The 20,044-nt window shown below is 45.9% G+C and overlaps 3 protein-coding genes across 3 annotated transcripts; 1 reads left to right on the top strand and 2 right to left on the bottom strand.

Moving 5' to 3' along the window:
- Positions 1 to 4,502: 4,502 nt before the first annotated feature.
- Positions 4,503 to 5,807, bottom strand: LOC135171801 (uncharacterized). Its single transcript, XM_064138356.1, has one exon. The coding sequence runs from the start codon at positions 5,805 to 5,807 to the stop codon at positions 4,503 to 4,505; it is 1,305 nt and encodes a 434-aa protein (XP_063994426.1).
- An 831-nt stretch (positions 5,808 to 6,638) lies between these two features.
- LOC135171802 (uncharacterized) lies at positions 6,639 to 7,676 on the bottom strand. The gene has a single exon (XM_064138358.1). The coding sequence runs from the start codon at positions 7,674 to 7,676 to the stop codon at positions 6,639 to 6,641; it is 1,038 nt and encodes a 345-aa protein (XP_063994428.1).
- Positions 7,677 to 9,082: 1,406 nt separating this feature from the next.
- LOC135171808 (uncharacterized) lies at positions 9,083 to 19,122 on the top strand. Its single transcript, XM_064138363.1, has 4 exons — positions 9,083 to 9,159; positions 18,145 to 18,631; positions 18,745 to 18,938; positions 19,013 to 19,122. Exons 1-2 carry the CDS (start codon positions 9,157 to 9,159, stop codon positions 18,508 to 18,510), a joined length of 369 nt encoding a protein of 122 aa, XP_063994433.1. The 5' UTR covers positions 9,083 to 9,156; the 3' UTR covers positions 18,511 to 18,631; positions 18,745 to 18,938; positions 19,013 to 19,122.
- Positions 19,123 to 20,044: the final 922 nt, after the last annotated feature.

Raw genomic sequence — 20,044 nt, forward strand, 5'->3', positions numbered from 1 at the left:
GATTTCTCACAAAAAAACCATCTTGACAAAATGTTGTAAACCCATTTGTTTACAAGATAATTGGCAAAACGGGTTTTTTGTTGGACAAATTCTGAAAATCGTGGGCATCCCCCTTGGCGTTCCAAAGCTAATTATTTAAATGTTAATTATCTCATTATGCAATAGCCCTACAGTGGTGGTGATGGGACACTCCTGTGTCTTGTCCCCTTCTGGTGGGCCGTCGTGCCCCGTCCGGCTAGAAGTCGGTGACCCCTCCGGGTTCACTCTTCTAGGAGGGGTGTCTTGATGACAGATTGGGAACAACACGAATAACCTCACTCGCGGAATATGTTAAAGATGTATATATTTACTTTTAATGTTATACACTCCTTGCGCGAGTGGGTCGGTAACGCGTTATTAGATTGTCCTGAGTTGGATTTGGAGCGCGATTGCGAGCGGTGGAAGACCCGGTTTGGTCTGCTGCTGGAAGGTATCTGACTCTCTGCGAGTCTCTAAGTTTCCTCCAAGTCCAAATCGCTGTTCTAAGCAGTTACACGGCTTTTTGCACCAATTTTGTCTTGTGTCATCATTGACGCAAGACAATATTATGAGCGAATTTAAAGCTATCCCTATCGACCGGACCCTTACAGTTTTTCTTATTGCCAAAATCCCTATCAAGAAGAGTATTTATCTCTTTTCGGATTAGCGTAAGAGCAAGTTAGTGAGGTGGTTGATAGGTGCTTTCGGGGTTGGTTCTGCTGGTTACCGTCCTCCCACGTCGTGTTGGAGGGGTGGTCTGGAGTAAGACATCTCCCCGTTCCAGTATGGTCTGACGATCTGCCAACCCTGGGCTCCTGTTCGTTCCGGCGGGCCGCTGATCAACGGAAGGGCCTGATATTGTTGGGTGTGTGTGACTCGATTTTGGGGGATCAGCGCACGCTGGGGGGTGAGGGGGGCGGCTGTCTCGACTGGGCGACCTGGTTCGACGGGCTCCAAGTGTTCGTCCAGCTCCACAATCTCCGTGATGGTGGCTGTAGGCGCCGGTCGTACTCCCCGAGCGAGCGTCCTCATCGGAAGGTGTACTTCTTGGTTGGGTTTTATCGCGCGTGTTCGTCGTGGTGGCGTCTGCGGCGTTGGGGTCCTGGTTCTCGGTCGGCGGGGCTCGTTCTCCCTGCTTCGAGTACCTGAACAAACCCCAAGTCCCCCACATAGCGTCGCGACCTTCGACCATAGAGAGAATTTCCAACATGCCGCGGTAATCACCCCAAGAATTCCTAGCGAAATCCCCGCGTATCCTAACCCGTGTTCAACCCTCCTCAGTCTTCTGTTTGTATCCCCTTGTTTGGACAGCGCTCGGGCTTTATCGATAATGACTTGCAGCCCAAGACTGTCCCTTGTGACGCTGTCCTTGTCGTTCTGTCCAACCTGTACCGTTTGTAGTAGGCCTATATCGCCTACGAATTCCGTCAAATTGGGAATTGGGTGGGTCGTGGTGGGTCACCGCTAAACCCACCACGAAACCCACCGCTAAACCCACCACGAAACCCACCACAAAATTCACCACAAAATTCACCCCAAAATTCACAGCTAAACCCACCACGAAACCCACCACAAAATTCACCCCAAAATTCACCGCACAACCCACCCGACTTATGCCAATAGATTACCAGTCCATGCACGTTTTGCCTGAAATAATGGTGATGGAAATGGATTTACTTACTTATCGCACCCGATGGAACATGACATCCTGGTCACTAGAGGAATTATCACACCCACTATACACACACCTATTAAATGACGGCATTGCCCAACCCCCAGTGATACTTATTAATTGTTCACCCACTGAAACCGTTCGCGATTGGTAAAAAACAATAACGATAACGATAAAGAGCTCGGAATGATTCGTCGTTTCCTCATCGATATCAATCGACAACTGAAATCGGTCGAGCGACTTTTTCGTGCCTTTAAAATCCTCTCCCTGTATTGTTTTCATGTTTTTAAAAGGCACGAGAATTCGCAGAAATCGACGGTCGCGAAATAAAACACGGGCGCGAATCGAAGTAAAAAAAAAATAGAAATCTCCGCGCAGAGAGGAAATTCAGAGTAATTTGTCGGGGAAAAAAACATTTAGTATTTAAATCATTTATTACTTTTGTGTGATAACGAGAAGATTATTGAAATAGCAATAAATATTGTAATGCTGTGTATCCGTTATTCACGTAACGTGACGTAATTTTATCTTTCAAAAATGGTGAATCATCAATCGAATTACCGTTTGATATTATTCTCATGAGGTATTTCGATTAATGATTAACCATTTATAAAAAAAAAATTGATATAATATACATAAAAAAAAAAAAAAACGATGGAGGCTGGGATCGAACTCGAGTCGAGAGCGTGCAAGTTGAACACGCTAGCTATGAGCCAGCGTATCAACTTGAAAATCAATATTTCCCTGGTAGTAGATACTAATTGGCAAACAGTTACCCCCTTAGGGTTAATTAGGGTAGTCACTTCCTGGCTAATTAAATTAATTTTTTTTATTTTAATTCGCTTTATAATAAACCCCATGTGGAAACGAGACAACACATAAGTAATTTAAAAGTAGAATGGGTGGGGGAGTAATTCTAGACAACTTTATCTGTTGCCCCACTGTTTTCTTGCCCGATGGAATTTTTTTATTTGTTAAACGGGGATGCTGCAAAATAACTGCGGCAATGGAACGCGATGGTAGCCTTAAAAAAAAAATTACAACAATTTATAGGAAATAAAAAAAAATCGGGGCTGGGATCGAACCCGCGTCCACAGCGTGCGAATTGAGTACGCTGACTGCGCGCCAACATATCAATTTAAATATTTTATCTAGCTCTTGGTACATGTTTAACTAATTGGCCAGGTGAAAATATTTCTCACGTGACCGGGAAAAATAGATCTTTTAAATTAGTTTTTGCAAAGCTAAAAACGACATATTATGGCTGAAAAATCATAAAGAAACATTTCAAAGGCGCAAAAACCTATATCTCCACTCTCGACTTGTCTCCGTAGCAGCGGGACTGCTACTGAGGCGTTACCGGCTTGGCGGATATGCAGATACCCCAGTAGGACTCGTGGCGCCCCGTCTCCTCGGGGGTGAAATCATGTCGGTAACATGGAGAAACTGGCGTCAGTCAAACCCGCAGAACTGAGCCTCTACTTTGGTCTATCCTCTTTGGTCCCCACCATACGGTACTACTCCCCTGCGGCGGCAGAAAGAGATGACTGGTGGCGGTGGGTAAGAGGAAGGGAAGGGAAATGGAAAAAATGAACACCCGCCCGCTGCATAAAAATTATTTACTCTTCCCCTAATTAATGCCAAGGGATGAAACCAAGGGCATTCGATGGAAGAATAAATTCCTCATCTATTGAGTCCCATTCCATCCCTTAATCTAATCGAAAAGAAGAAAAAAACAGCGTTGAAAATTACAGCGCTGGAAAAAAAAAACCCGGCGATTTAATTTTCTAAAGCCCCGTTGGCCCTTTATGAGATTTTCATTTTCTCTTTCAGCGAAGAATAAAAAGAATGATCAATCGCTCATGATTTTTTTTTCTCTTTGGGTGTTCATTTTGTTAGGGATTTGATGATTTTAACCGGGTAGGGTGGATTGGAAGCGGAAGTGGAGAGATGATTTTCCAACTCGGGATGGTGACAAAAAACACGTTGATTATGCCGTAAGGCGATCCAATATTGTTTGAAACGTAAACAGAAAATCGCCAAGTTTAGCATCAGAACATTCGAGAAAATTCTGGCGACCTTGAGGGCATTGAGATTCGGGGCCAGTTCATGCAGAACAACCTCAAAGCATTCAGTTCGTGATGGAAACTTTATCAGAGCAGTTGTTATCTATCAATTATATCTAACGTCCCTATCGAGAATCTAGAGTCGGGCGTTTAGACCTGTTATGAGGAACGTATAAGTTCATCGGGTTTTTTTTGAGTACAGCATCTATTAAAACCTTATTTTGTAAATTCATCGGAGTGTTAATAATTCAACGGATTATTATTGAGATACGCAACGTTATAAATTTCCACGAGGAATAGTTTGTATAATCAGGACACAAGGCTCACGCCTAATAAAAGTGAATCAGCAATAGGTTTAGTGGACCATTTATGATAAAACATTATTTTCTACCACCAATTGTCCCACTTCCCCTAAATCCCGGCAAAAAACATAGTCACTCCTCAAACAAATATAATTTAACCCAAATGTACACTATTTTCACGTGATAACTTTCCAATAATGATGATGATGATAATTATACATTATTCAATGATAATGAACCAAAAATGATATAAGAAAAGATAAATCGATCCGATAAAAGCCAAGATACAAAAACCTGATAATATCCTATATTTGCGTTGTGATACTGATGAAAGATGAACACGAAGTGAAGTGAGGTCAGCGAATCCCCCCTTGACATGCGAGCCCCTTACGGAATCCTCCCGATATTGTCCGATCGACCCAGTAGTCTGGATCAGCCTCATATTTATACATTCCGCCCGCCTTCGTCATCGGAGGATGACGAATGATCCTCTGGTACTTCCTCCTCTGTGCTGACTGGTAACGGAACCACCTTGTTGATGTGTCTGGTGTAGGTAGTTGCACCTCCTGCCCCAGTGGTGATGTCTACCAACCTTGTGAGATTGTCATCACTTGGATGAACCCTTGATACTCGTCCTAGAGGCCACTTTGTTGGTGGATACCTCTCGTCAATGATGAGGACTAGTGTTCCGACCTTGATATCATCCGTTGATCTTTTCCATTTGTAGATGGTTTGATAGTGATGCATGCACTCCCGAGACCACCTGTCCCAGAATTGCTGAGCGATCCTTGCGATCATTTTCCACCTTGTGAGACCTTCCATTTTCTGATTGATAAGTGATGGCTCTAGAACTGCGTTGATGGGTTCCTCAATAATGAAATGTCCAGGTGTGAGGGCTCTGCAGTCATCAGGATCGTCTGATAGAGCGCAGAGAGGCCTCGAGTTAAGTTGAGCCTCGATTTGAATGATAAATGTATTGAGTTCCTCGTACGTGAGTCCCAAATTCCCCGTGAGCCTTTTTAGATGAAATTTCACAGATTTCACCGCAGCTTCCCATTTCCCACCCACGTGGGATGATTGCAGTGGGATGAAGATCCATTTTGTGCCATTTGATGCGAGTTCGTTGATGATGTAATGAATTTCCTTCCTTGATTCGTCTAAAAGGCTGCCCAGCTCATTGTCTGCTCCCATGAATGTCTTAGCATTATCACTGCTAAGTGTAGCACAGATACCTCTCCTTCCAGTGAATCGTTTGTATGTCTCGATGAATGCCTGTGATGTTAAATCTGTGAGTAGTTCAAGGTGAATTGCCGATGTGGCAAGACACACAAAAACTGCTATGTACCCATGATAGTGTCGAGCTCCTGATCCTCTCCATCTGCTGATTTTGATAAGACCTGCGTAGTCCACTCCTGCGTGTTTGAATGGCCGTGCTGATGTGATTCTTCTTGGAAGCAGCTGTCCCCTGATGGCTTGATGTCGTGCGCAGATCACGCACTTGCGAGTATGCGATTTTACAGGATGACGACCCCCGATGATCCAGTATTTGTGTCTGATGTGTGCCAACGTCGCCTGTACTCCTCCATGAAAAGTTTTCCGATGAGCCTCCTCGATGACCAGTGATGTGACCCTTGATTGTCTTGGTACAATTGATGGGTTCCTGGGTTCTGGCTGAAGAGTTGATCGTTTCAGCCGCCCGCCTAGGCGAATGGTCTGATTCTCATCCAGATGAGGAATCAACCGTGCCATTGGATGATTATTTGCGATGTCTTGTCCATTGATGAGGCGATTGATGATTGGTCCAAAACTCTCCTGTTGTGTATAGTTGATCCAAAAGATTCTGGTCTCCTCCAGTTCTTCTGGCAAGAGATCTAATTATCTTGGGACTGGCTCCCTTCTCATGTTGTTGATGACTCTCAGGACTCTCGCCGAGATCCTGAGCAACCTGTCGAGTGTAGAGTACCTCTCCAAGAAATCTTGACGTCTCTCCAGATTCAGTGCCACCGGATGTGCAGACACTGGCCTTTCCTCCAGTGCTGCTTCTGCCGTAGATTCGATTGATGTTGATGATGATGGCCAGTTTTCCATTGATGATTTCAGTCATGATGAACCATTGCACCACAGCTGATGATTTACTAGTTGATCTGGTGATAATCCCCGTGATGCACAGTCTGGTGGGTTCTCGACTCCCCTGATATGTTTCCATTCAGCTGCTGGTAATGAGTTCTGGATTTTGATAACTCGATTCTGAACAAAATGCTTCCACCTTGATGGGTGTCCATTGATCCATGTGAGCGCCACCGTGGAGTCAGACAAAATAAAGACTGGTAAATTCTCTTTCTCCAGCATCTTCCTGATGTAGATGACCAGATTGGTTAAGATGACAGCAGCTGTCAATTCCAAGCGAGGAATTGTCATTTTCTTAAGTGGTGCGACCTTGGTTTTTGCACTCACCAAGATGACTAGTGGCTCAGATTGATGATTGTCCACTCTGATGTATACTGCGGCACCCATTGCCTGATTCGAAGCGTCAGCAAACCCATGAAGTTGGATGTTGCTTGAAGTCGATGATGTTTGAAGTCACCGTGGGATTGATATTTGATCCAGATTTGAGAATTCCTCCGTGTATTCTTTCCAACGCTTGATGTGACTCAAGGGCAGTGAACCATCCCAACCAACTTTGAGAAGCCACAGCTCTTGGATGAAGATTTTCGCCCTGATGATAACCGGTCCGAGTCCCAGAGGATCGTAAATCTGGGCGATCTCTGAGAGGATTGCCCTTTTGTTGATTTGTTCCGTTGATGGCTTCCTTAATTTATAGATGAAGCTGTCTGAATGAGGATTCCAGCACAGTCCCAATACTTTGACCGGCTTGTCCTCGAATTCGACCGCCGATGTTGATTTTGTTGATAACTGACGATCCTGTAGGATTCCTTGTTGATTCGAGATCCATTTTTGCAGTGGCATGCCGCCCGCCATGCAAAGATTGATGAGCTGCGTGATGAGTTCCTTGAGCTGTTCCTCAGAATCAGCTCCCTCATAGATATCGTCGACGTATCTCCCTTTTGTTAGAGAGACAGCCGCCAGTGGATATTGATGTCCCTCGTCCTCCACCAGTTGTTGAAGAACTCGTAGAGCCAACCATGGTGCACACGTTTGCCCATACGTCACCGTTGTCAGTTGATATGTGATGATTTTCCCCTCCTCGTCCTTCCACAGGATTCTTTGGAGATCCCAATCTTCTTGATGAACCTTGATTTCACGGAACATTTTCACAATGTCCGTTCCGACGATTAATCGAAAAGTTCTCAACCAGATGAGAACGTCTGAGCCTTCCGTTTGCGATTTTCCTCCTGCATGAAGTATCTCATTGAGTGATAATCCTGATGTTGTTTTGCTGGAACCGTTGCAGACGACCCTGAGTTTTGTGGTGATGCTGTCTTCCCTTAAGACACCGTGATGATGCAGATAGTAGCTCAGTGATGGTTCTGATTGCCCTGAGACCCGTCTCATGTATCCCAGATCCTCATATTCCTTGATGAGGTCTGTAACGAGATTTTTCCTCGGGGTTGAGAAAAACCCGTTAACTGTCCTTTCCCCTGGATTCGCAAGCAACATTTGTTGGGCGCCAGCCGCCCTTTTTACCGGAGACGATAAACCGGAGTCTCAATAAACTAATTTTTAACATAAACCAAAATTTACGAAACAAAAACCGTATAGCTTTGCGTACGAATCCATGGGAAGACCTTGAATACCCACGCTGCTCAGGGGGTAGGTTGTGGAGAGAGGGTGTAGGCGGATGGAGGTGGTTCGTCGGACTTTCATCCGCAAAAGAAAATAACAAAACCCCTAAAACTTTGAATAAATAAATTTAATTATTGCCTTTGATAATATTTCAATTAACTCTAATACATTATTTTAATAAATAATCATGACCAGAAACAAAAAAAAACTATTATCTTTTAAATAATTTTAAATAACCATAAGTGATAATATCACAATCTCTTTTAAGTAATATGAGTCCGCCGAGAGAGATAACGCGAAAGATGAGGCTCGAAATTCTTCATTTTTGGTCTAATTAACCCTTTGAATTGTTTTCTCTCTGAATCACTGAGAGCAAATCCCTACTTCGAATTAGAAAAACGTCAAATCCCTATAAACGAACGGATCTCGTGGTAATCTCCTCCACCAATGGGGAGGCATCATAATTCCCCAAATCTGTCTCAATTACTTCAGAGGATTAAAAATTCTCGTGGTGATTCCTTATGGGTATCACTCACGCATCGCGATTACCTTCCTGGCTAATCGCCCCGCACTCGATCAGCACCGATCACTCTCACTACGCGACGCACCCTTCGGTAGTTTAAGCGACTCTTTTCTTCCTCTCCATCAAAACCCTACCGCAAGTTTCAGAGTCCAAAATCGAACTCCAACTATCAAGATACGCGAGAGCGTATCCGCCAAGTTGACGTTTTAGACCCGTGTGACGTCATAGGCCGATGCTGTCGCGTATAATATACGCGACACAACTACTCCCCGAATGGTTTTCATTTTTTTTCTCGTTATATGAAAATTTCTGGCAAAATCCGTCCTTAGTTACATTATATAAGTTGACTATGAGCTTTCTAATGATATTTTTATTTCTTGATAAACAATAATAAATAAAAATATCCGCCCATAGCAACCATCATAATGTAATATTTTCGCGATTGTATTTTTTCAGCGTTAGACTTGTACGTCAAAGTTGGCAACAATTATAATGTATGCCATTTCCTCTTCCTCCCCAAGGTTACTAGATAACCAGGTTGGCACAGTACATGTTCCGATGATGAATTCTGTCGCTGGGCTCATTCTAGGGGAAAAATGACGGGACCAATCACAATCGACGTTAAATCGGGAAAAAGGCCGATTCGCATCGCGCTCCCAGCGACCGACTACTGTTCCAACCTCGGTTATCTAGTAACTGCGGTCTTTCCCTTTTACAGCTGTTACCGGTAGCGCTGGCAGCATTACTAGCTTCCCGCGCAATCTCCTATTTCTCGCTTGCCATCCGTGCAGTTAACGTCAGAGGCCACGCAATAGTGAAATAATTGCAAAAATGGTATGTATACGTGGTTTTATTATTGTTGATTGATAGCATCCTTAATTTGTTATTAATTTTTCATGATTTTGTGAGACCATTGACCAATACAAAAAGAATGAAGCCGGCTGACAGAAAACCTAACCTATACAGGTGTTGTTACTTTGTCAGTCGTTTGCATAATGTTGTTATTGTGGAAATGATTAGTTAAAATCATTAAAAAAATTAATATTGGCCTTTTATTTTTTGTCACTGATGTTTTTAACATTTTTTTAAATAATTTACATGCTTTTCTGTATAAAAATAAGTGAAAAAAATGATGCAAACACAAATAGCAAATAAAAAAACTCGCTGCACTCCGGGAGTGCAGGCAGAAGTGAAATCTTGAACTTTTGGCTTGTTGGGCACTTTTTTGGGTGAGCATCTTTAGGTGCGCTCGCGATATGAGAAATTATACCTAAAAAAATCAAGTTTATCGAAGCAATGTGGGCACTTTTGGAATGGATATGAAGTATAATAATATAGAAACTATATTCGAAGGAAGTGGTTTTATTTAAATGAGTAAATATTAGTAAATAGTAACCGACGGCAGTGGTCGTGCGGTTAGAGTGCTAGACTCGCTAGCCAACGACCCGGGTTCGATCCCGGGCACCGGCGGTCAAAATTTTAAAAAATTTATAGCGCTTTCATCTCACGGTTTCACTGTCGAGCGGTAGTCCTGTCAAAAGGACGACTGTACCAGGGCAGGTTTTCCCTCGAGTGAGGTTTTTCCCTCCCTTTCGGCAAATGCCGTACAGGGGGGGGGGGAAGAAGAAGAGAGGCGGGAAAGGAAAGTTTAAGAGAGGCTGGAGAGGATGTAAAACAAAGTAAAACGATTGTAACATCAAAGAAATGGACAACTTGAAAAAAAAAAATTTATTAGTAAATAGTAAATACAAAATTTATCACTTCTCATCCATAATTTCAACAACTCTTACATCATCATTATCAGCATTTTCATTAAATTCTAAAACTGAAACAATAGGTCTATGGCAACTAAAGTGTGAAATGAACAATTTTGATTTAAATATATTTATATTTCTTTTAAATACTGCATCACTAGGAGTTTAGTATTTTTTTGTACTAAGATTGCGATCATTGGACATCGTTATATGAAATTCTTCATATAAAACTGCATCCATTTTCAAGACAAATCTATAATCAAAAATAACAATGTAGATTTTTTTAAAGCTATAATCGTAGCATATATATGTTTTCCGACCATCCGAATTTCCGATCGTCGATTCACGTCCCTAGTGAAATTCTCTACTAAATTGGGTATATTTTCGATTTTTTGGGTTTTCCTGCTTTTCCGGCGTTCCCATAATTTTTAGCGATTTTCCGGCCATCGAATCACGTCGCTAGTAAAATTCTCTAATAAAACGAATATATTTTCGATTTTTCAGGTTTTCCTACTTTTCCGGCTTTCCGATAATTTTTAATTGTTAGCTGAAATGAGCATACTTATAATTTTCCTAATTCCCCAAAATTTCGAGATTTTCTGTAATTTTGTAGAAATTTATCAACTTCAAACTTTAAATGCAGCGCCTTTTTAAACGCTAGCGCCAAACTTGTATACTTTTAATGTAACTGTTGCTAAAACAGGAAGTTGTTTCCCTATCGGAAGAAAGAAACAGCTCATATATACCTATGCGTATACTAATAGCAGTGATGCGCGACGGGGGCAAAAATCCCACGCGTGGGGGTTTCATGCGCAACTCCCTCGCGCAACTACTGCTGCGGAGTGGGGCAGTGGGAGACGTGTGGGTCCCGCATCTGGCATCACTGTAAAATCTCATCTGTCGCGAGTTCACGAGAAAATGCTCACCAATAAAAGTGCCCAACGCGCCATAAGAAGTTTTCACTTCAAAAATTATGAATTGGTAAACAAATCAGTGAAAATAAATGGTAGGGAAAAACATCACATTTTAATGATTTTGTCTAATCATTTTTAATTATTTAAATGATTAGATGACATTATTGGTTTTAATTTGAGGTGTTCCGGGGATGATTTGGGCCGGATGGGATGGTGGGTGAGGAAGTTCCGGATGGGGAATAACTTGACACTGGGTGTGTTGAGAAGCCGATTTATTTGGTGTAAATAATTTCACACAATGTGCACTCCGAGGTATTAAAGGTTATTCTTTAGTAGTGGACTGTATTGACCGAATGATTATTGCCGGTTCTAACCCCGTTGGCTATCCGAGTGGTAGCCGATAATTCCCCGTTGGAATTTCCGTAAGACAAACCGTATGTCTATGCCGATTGCTAGCTGATGGCGTACTGACCATCGTAACGATCCCGAGATCGATCGTGACCTCTCGGTACGATGGTCGAAGGTGATTGGCCGAGGTCATCCGGTTGGTCATCCTGACGTTTGACCGGGGGATTTTGAACATACCGCCCGCCCTGCGTCACCCCCCTGGGTGACGATGTAGACTGTCCTTGTTAGTTTTGACCTTCCAGTAGGTCGTCGTTGATTGGTAGTGGTACAAATCGATGGATTGTCCGCTGCGTTTCCTTGTTGCCTTTCCAATGTGTCACAACCCTGGTCAAGTTGTCCTGTCCTGGGTGGATCTTGATGACTCGAGCCAGGGGCCATTTGGTTGGCGGTTCCTGCTCGTTTGATATGAGAACCAACGAACCAATTTTGATGTCGTCCGTTGGTTTTCTCCACCGATAGATTTGTTGGTAGCGATGCCCGCACTCGCGTGCCCAATGGTCCCAGAAGTTCTGCACCTTCTGCGTGATAAGTCGCCACCTGTTTAGCCGATCCGTGTTGATGTGTTCCAGAGTTGGTTCTGGAATCGCTGTCAGCGATCCGCCGATGATGAAGTGCCCTGGTGTCAAGGCCGTTGTGTCTTGCGGGTCGTTGTTTATCGGGCAGAATGGTCTCGAGTTCCGGATGGCTTCAACCTGAGTCAGAAGAGTCGTAAATTCCTCGTCCGTCAGAGTTGAAGTTCCTATCACTCACCGTAAGTGGTGTTTCGTGGATTTAGCCGCGGCCTCCCACTTGCCTCCCATGTGTGGCGAGTAGGGCGGATTAAATCTCCATTCCGGTCCGTTTGTTGCTAGCCAGTTCTTGATGGTTGCTGATTCGCTGGATGCCTGGTGGATAATCTGCCGCAATTGCTTTTCTGCCCCGATGAAGTTTAGTCCCTTGTCACTGGTCAGGGTCGCGCAAATTCCCCGTCTTGACGTAAATCGCTTGTATGATGCGATGAATCCTTCCGCCGTGAGATCTGTTACCAGTTCCAAGTGTGTTGCGGATGTGGCGCAGCAGACAAATAGGCAAATGTACGCCTTGTACATTGTTTTGCCTGCCCCTGAGCCTCTCCACCTCAGGATGTTGATTGGGCCGGCGAAGTCTACTCCTGAGTGAAGGAAGACTCTTGATGGTGTCACTCGTCGCGATGGCAGCTGTCCCATCAGCTGTTGAGCTCGCACAGCTCGATGACGTGCGCAGATGACGCACTTTAATATGTGTGAGCGTACTGGTGCCCGTCCTCCGATGATCCAGTACCTTTGCCGGATGTGTGCCAACGTGAGTTGCCTTCCCCCGTGGAAGCTCCTCTGATGAGCTTCGGCAATGATAAGTGTTGATAGCGGTGAGTGACGTGGGAGAATAATTGGATTCTTCTCCTCCGGATCCAATGTTGAATTCCGTAGACGTCCGCCCATGCGCATGACGTCGTTCTCCAGGTATGGCGTCAGCGTCGTCATACGAAGCATAGCTGCCAGTGATCTTCCAGCCTTCAGTGTGTTGATTTCCCGTTCGAAATATCGCTGTTGGGTGTACTTAACCCAAAACAGTCTTCCGTCCTCTATTTCCGTTGTTCCGAGTTGTGGAGAATCCGGTATTGGTTGTCCCTTAAATTTGTTTACTGCTCGATTCACCCAGGCTGTGATTCGAGCTACCTTGTTCCATGACGAAATCCGGTTGATCAGTGCATCTTCGTCGACAATGTGCACTGGATATGAGCTGGTGGTGGGTGGTTTCGCCTCCGTTGCCACCACTGATGCTAATTCCGATGTGGATGCTAATTCCGATGATGCTGCTACCCATTGTTCTGGTGGTTGGACAAGCCATGATGGTCCAGTCCACCAGAGATGATGCTCCCCCAATTCTGTTGGTGATATTTTTCTCGATGCGCAGTCCGCTGGATTCTACTTCCCGTTGATGTGATTCCACTTGGCAGAGGGCAGGGTATCTTGGATCTTGAGAACCCTGTTCTGCACAAAGTCCTTCCACCGTGATGGATCTCCGTTGATCCATGCGATGGCTACTGATGAGACGCTCCATAAGTAGAGCTCCGCATCCTCAAGTTCCAGAGCTCGCTGTACATAGGCCATTAGATTTGTGACCATGACAGCTGCCGTGAGCTCCAGCCGTGGAATGGTCATCTTCTTGAGGGGAGCCACCTTGGTTTTGGCACAGACCATGTTGACGTTGGCTCCCGATGATGCTGACCAGGAGCGAAGATAGACCGATGCACCCATTGCTAGGGTCGATGCATCCGCAAATCCGTGTAGTTGTAGTTCCTATCCCGATGAAAGATGTAGCCATCGTGGTATTGAAAGGCTGCTCAGCCGTTGAAGTTCCTCCCTGAAACTTCTCCACCGTTTTGCATGTGTCATTGGTATTTGCTCGTCCCAGTCGAGTTTAAGCAGCCATAATTCTTGTATAAATATTTCTGCCGTGATGATGACCGGTGCTATAAGTCCCAAAGGATCGTAAATTTGCGCAATCTCGGACAGGATTACGCGTTTGGTGATGGTGTCTCCGCTGAAGTTCCTTGTCTTGAAGTGGAACGTGTCTGTCTGAGGCTGCCAGCAGAGGCCCAGCACTTTCACTGATGATTCCCCGAATTTGATGGTTGGAGCTGATTCTGCTGATATTCCGCGTCGTCCGAGTGTCCGTGGCGCGTTGCTGCACCATTTCTGCAGTGGCATGCCGCCCGCCATGCAGGGTCCGATTAGATCCTTAATTATTCTTTCTAAATCCGGTTCGGTTTCTGCACCTCCGTAGATATCGTCAACATATCGCCCCCGTGCGAACGTTGATAACGCCAAAGGAAATCGATGACCTTCATCGACTGCCAGCTGCTTCAGCACCCGAAGAGACAGCCAAGGTGCACAGCTGGTCCCGTAGGTGACCGTTGTTAATTGATATTCAATGATCTGGCCGTCGTCGTCCTTCCAAAAGATTCGTTGATAGTCCCAATCATCCTGATGGACGCGAATCTGGCGGAACATTTTCTCTATGTCCGCTCCGAAGACCAACCGATGCCGACGAAGCCAGATGAGGACGTCAGAGCATTCCGTTTGTAGTTTCGGTCCTGAATGAAGAATATCATTCAGTGACACTCCCGTAGAGCTTCGATGTGAAGCGTCGAATACGACTCTTAATTTGGTCGTCGTGCTATCTGGTCTGAGCACTCCGTGATGAGGCAAGTAGTATGCCTGACGTGTCTCTGACGTCGATGGTGCCCGTTGCATGTGATCCAAGGCCTCATACTCCTCAATGAATTTCCGGTATAGAGTGTGAGCCTCTGGATCTGCCGCCAATCGCCTGTTGAGCTTCTGTAAGCGAATCCGAGCCGTCGATGCTGTATCCCCTAGGACGGCAGGCGACGATTTAAACGGTAGACGTACTGTATACCGTCCCGTTGCGTCTCTTCTATGAGTTTCTAAAAAATGCTGCTCGCATTCTGCGTCAGCCTTGCTCATTACCGTTGATACAGTATCCAGTATTTCTTCCTGCGTCCAGAACTTCTTTAAGCAGTCCAATAGTTGTTGATTGATGGTCCGTGTGGTCACCCTCAGTCACCTCTTCTTAGCACAGCCTGTACAGCAGACTGGCCCCGATACTACCCAGCCAAACGAATGTCTGCTGGGCTATGAGACCCGTTCCGTTGTATCTCATAATTCCGTCCGTGATAATTTTCCCGTAGAAATCAGCTCCGATGATTATGTCAATGGCCCCAGGTTGTTGGAATTTCCGATCCGCCAAATTGAGTTCCCATAGCTCCTGGGGAGTCCGTGTGTCACAAGCGAATGGTGGGATCTTTGCCGGGAGCTTACTCATGATGTGGGCTTCCAAGTTGAACAACGCAGTAGGATTATGTTTCGGTTGTAAATCGAATGACACAACCCCACGCGTGCTTCCCGAGGAAGTTTCTCCGATGCCGATAATTGATAATGATGATGACCTCCGTTTTAGTTGCAGTTGATTGACCAAGCGCTCAGATACCAATGACACTTCTGAGCCTTGGTCGATGAGGATCCTTGCTGGCCTTGAATATCCCTGGTGATTCAGGGCAGTAACCATTGCCGTTGCCAAGACGACCAGTTGATTTTTCCGCTGACAGCTCTGTTGAGCTTCCAAGACGTTGCGTGTGTCCACCTGATGAACCGGTTGCGGTTCCGAGTGATGTTGATCCCCGTGGTGATTGTCCTGTTGCTGTTCCGATTGTGGTTCCTCTTCATGAGGCATGGCTTCTACACGGGATGGTTGTCTGAATTGATTTTCCGCCGAATGTAGATGATCACCAGAATGTTGCTTTGCCGATAGATTTTCCGAATGGTGGTACACTTCCGTTTGATCAGACTCCCCCGAAATGAGTCTGGGAGGTCGTCGACCTCTTCCCCGATGGTGTTGCGCCGTGTTGTAGGTCTTGACGTGATGCTGGTCCCGGTAGTTCGTTGACAGGATCCGCTGTGATGTTCGCTCCGGCTCCCGTGATGTTGTTGTCTCCTGTCAACGTACACAGCGGTTAATGTAGCCATATTTATTATAGTGAATAATAAAATGCTACTTAACCGCTCGTGCTTGGCTCCGATGATGTGCTGGCCTTTGTTGACGGTTCCGGTAGATCATGCCTCCTTTCATGTATGAGTGTGTGGTGCAACCCGTTGCAATGCCGACACCTCCTGGTGCTCTTGCATTTGGTTGCCGGATAAGGCCCCAAGCAATTGTAACAGAGTCCCTCGTCAACTAGGAACTGCCTCTTTTGGACGGCATTCATGCCGAAGAACTTGGTGCACTCGGGTCCAATCCAGTGTGGCCCTCCGCAGGCCACACATGTCGTCTTCTTGCTTGAGGCTCCCTTAGAGGCCTCTGATGGTCGTCCCGATGAAGTTCCGTGGTAGGCCTTTGCCGACTGTTTTGGCCTTTCCGAACTCCATTTCTCCCCTTCCCGCTCAATTTTTTCCCAGGCCCTTGCTCGGGCCCTGAGAAACTCGAGAAAACTCTCCAGCTGCGGGGGATCCGTGGAGTCTCCCAGCTTAAGCTCCCAGTCCTGACTGGACTTCCGATCCAGAGCCCTTGTGATGAGATGACAGACCATGATGTCCCACGTATCTGTTGGAGCTCCGAGATTTTTAAGTGCCGTCAATGATTCCGTCACTGCGTCGATGACCTGAAGGAGACTCTTGGAGGACAGCTCCTTCACCTCCTTGAGCTTCAGTAACCGATTGAGATGAGCTGCCATTATCAGCCTTGGGTTCTCGTACCGAACTACGAGTTTTTTCCAAGCTGTCTCATAATGGGCAGCTCCCGTTCCGATGTTTGTGATGAGCTCCGCTGCCGATCCCTTTAGGGCCTTCCTCAGCCTTATCATCTTGTCCAGGTCCGAATAGCCGGTCTGGCTATGGAGAAGTGATACGAAGGCGTCGTGGAAGTTTCTCCACTCCGAGTAGGTGCCGTGGAACTCCGGCACCTGTAGTCTTTCCAGATGGCTAATTGAGGATCCGTGATTGTTGCCCGAACCCCGTTGTGGTAAGCTAGCTGTTCTGCGGCCTAGCTCTTCCATCGCTTTCCTGTAGATTCTGTCCGCCTGGGCAAACATATCTTCGGCGAAGTAGGGGTGATCCATCACCTCTTCGCTCAACTTCTCAATTAGCTTCTCGTGTTAGGCCGAGAACTTGGACCACGTGTCCCCTACCACGGTCCGATGAGTTTGGAGTTCATCATAGCGAAGAGCTCGTGCTTCTTCGCTGCCGAGTTTTTCAATAATCTCCCGAAGAGACCTCATCCGGGTCAGTTGGATTCCGATCCGATTCTCCACGCTGCTTGGCCAGGGTGTGATGGACCTCCTAGTTTTGGTAACCGGCTCCGACTCCGGTTCCCTGAAGGAGGCCTCCTCCTATGCGTTGCCGAGAGTTTCCGTTCCGGGGTTTTCCGAAGTTCCCAACGATGCGAGCATCCTGTCGTTTTCCTCCATCATGGTGGTCCACAATGGTGGTCTTTAATTTTAATTTAAATTGTATTAAATTTGGACCCAACTGAATGTCTATCCCTTACTTGATGTGTAGCGCATGCGTTGACACGGGACGTTTGAGATGGTTGACTTACCGATCGGCGTTGGTAAGTATTTACCGACTGTGGATGATATGCCGCCGATGTGTTACCGACCGCCTCGTCAATCGATAACGCGCTCGATATTGAGTTGAGCGGCCGGGGTGGTCGACCTTGGTACCTCTCGTGGAATCCGACGTAAACAAAGCCCGTTGCTGTTGTCCCGTGCGTAATCCCTTGAGGAATTTGGCCGATGTCCTCGATGAGCCCGTGGGGTCTATGATGTGGGCCCCGTAGATTAACGCGTGGCCGGCGTCCCTTTTCCCACGTTGAATTTTCCGATGTACACTTCACACACTTCACTCCCGAATCCGGCTCGAAGGACCAATGGCGTACTGACCATCGTAACGATCCAGAGATCGATCGTGACCTCTCGTTACGATGGTCAAAGGTGATTGGCCAAGGTCATCGGGTTGGTCATCCTGATGTTTGACCGCGGGATTTTGAACAATTATTTCTGAATGACGATATTCTCTTCCATGTTTCAGTGATTTTGTTGCTTATTTTAGTTTATTTTGTTTTTTTTTCACTCATTTGCATACTTGTTTGCACGAAAATGCATAAACAAAATTGAAAATGGCGGATTTCGTACTAATTTTTTTTTTCAGAGCGAAAGGGAAAGCCGTGAGAATGCCTCGCTCTCTGGCTCACTACCTCCAGCACAAATGGCACCAGCCGAAGTGGCACCAGTCCAAGTGGCACCAGTCCAAGTGCCTCCAGCCCAGATGCCACCAGCACAAGTGCCACCAGCACAAGTGCCACCAGCACAAGTGCCATCAGCCCAGATGCCACCAGCACAGGTCCGCAGCAGTCTGCTGCAAATTCCCCACGGCTACCGTCGTACGGATCATATCCATCGGCTGATGGAGAATTTGCAGCAACAAATGGATGTTCTGCAAAGGCAGGCTGAAGAAGCCGATAAAGAGGATGGACGAGGAGCAGGACAACAAGAGATCGGACGAGGAAGAGAGTAATGGGCAGGACGCGGAAGAGAACAAGGAGCTGGTGGAGGAAGAGGACAAGGGGCAGGGCGAGGAAGCAGGGGACCAGAGAGGAAGAATCGAGGAGGAAAAAAAAGGAGAAGCGGGATGCAGCGTAAGTGGTGTTTACACACACACACACAGGCACACACATTCATCTTTCCCGGCTACATCATTTATGTAATATCTGTTGCCTGCTTGTTAATTGTAATAACCTTTCCCCTTCAGCTATTGGAAATCACAATATTTTCAATCCAGGAATGATCGTCCAGGTCCTCCACCTCCTCCTGGAGTAGGTCAAGGCATGTTTGGCAAAGGCTCAGTGTTTTATTTCAATTGTGGATAAAATACTGAGTCTTGCTTTTATTAGCTCCTACCCTCTCTGATATCATAGCATATTTTTCATATTTTCTTAGATCCAAGTAAGTCTCAATTGCCCCATTTCCTTGAAATTTAATTAATAATCAATATTTTTAACTTTATTTCTCTCTTTCAGGTTTTCATATCTATATATTAAGGCGCCTCACCAGTATTATAAATTAAATGGCTGAGCGAATGGATTCCTTTGCGTACTTGAACCTTAAATACTTTAAATTTAGTTAGTTATTATATAAAAAAATGTTAAAAACTTATAATAATGTTAAAAATAACAAAAAAAAACAAAAAATGAATGTTAAAATACTAATGTAAAAAAATGTTGTAAAAACATGGAAAAAAACGTACTTTTACACACTGTGACGAGGCAACAAACCTTAAAGGTTATGTTAACACCCCCCCCCCTCCGCACGGCCCCTATTCTATTCTATTAGTATTTACTCATTCGTTTGCACACCGTTGGAGAACCTCTTCCCATAAGTCCTTCCCCCTCCCCCGATCCCCTACTCACCGGGCTCGGACAGGGCGAGAACCGTCGGAGAGAATCACCACTGGAGGATAGGATGACGTAGGTCTTCCCCCTCCTTCCCGCGGTCCGCTACTCATCACGCTCACGCTCAAGGAGGAAGTGGATGACGTAGCGCCCCCCCCCCCCCGCCGCAGTCCCCTGTTCAACACGCGACTCAGGACAATGGGCGCACACGCACGTTGCATAGTGCGTCTCCCCGCCGCCCCTCGGCCCACGAAGACGCCCACAAGCATCGATCGGTTGATCAGGGGAAGGCGAATATTACACCCCGGAAATGGACGAATATAGGCCGAGGACCCCCGAATACTTCGAGGAGATCCTAGAGCGGCTAATCGATCCCCACTCGTCGTTCAGCTGTCGCTAAGAGCAGTACATTGTTTTTCAATAATTAATAAAATCAATCGCGGAAAGATAGTCAAGTGACCCAGGATCGCCCGAGTTCAAAGAGAGGCTCTTCTGGACCCGGCTCAATCCCACAGACCCCCGGAAATGGGTGGACACCCCCTAAAAAAAACCCAGAGAGGAAAACCGGGGAAAATCAGGACAACATCATTGGCCGAGTGAGTACCTTTTCTTTCCCCTCATTACCCAGCGGCATCATTTCCCCCAGTTACGTTTCCCAGA

This window comes from Diachasmimorpha longicaudata, unplaced genomic scaffold, assembly GCF_034640455.1.
Source record: "Diachasmimorpha longicaudata isolate KC_UGA_2023 unplaced genomic scaffold, iyDiaLong2 ctg00000106.1, whole genome shotgun sequence".
NCBI lineage: Eukaryota > Metazoa > Arthropoda > Insecta > Hymenoptera > Braconidae > Diachasmimorpha > Diachasmimorpha longicaudata.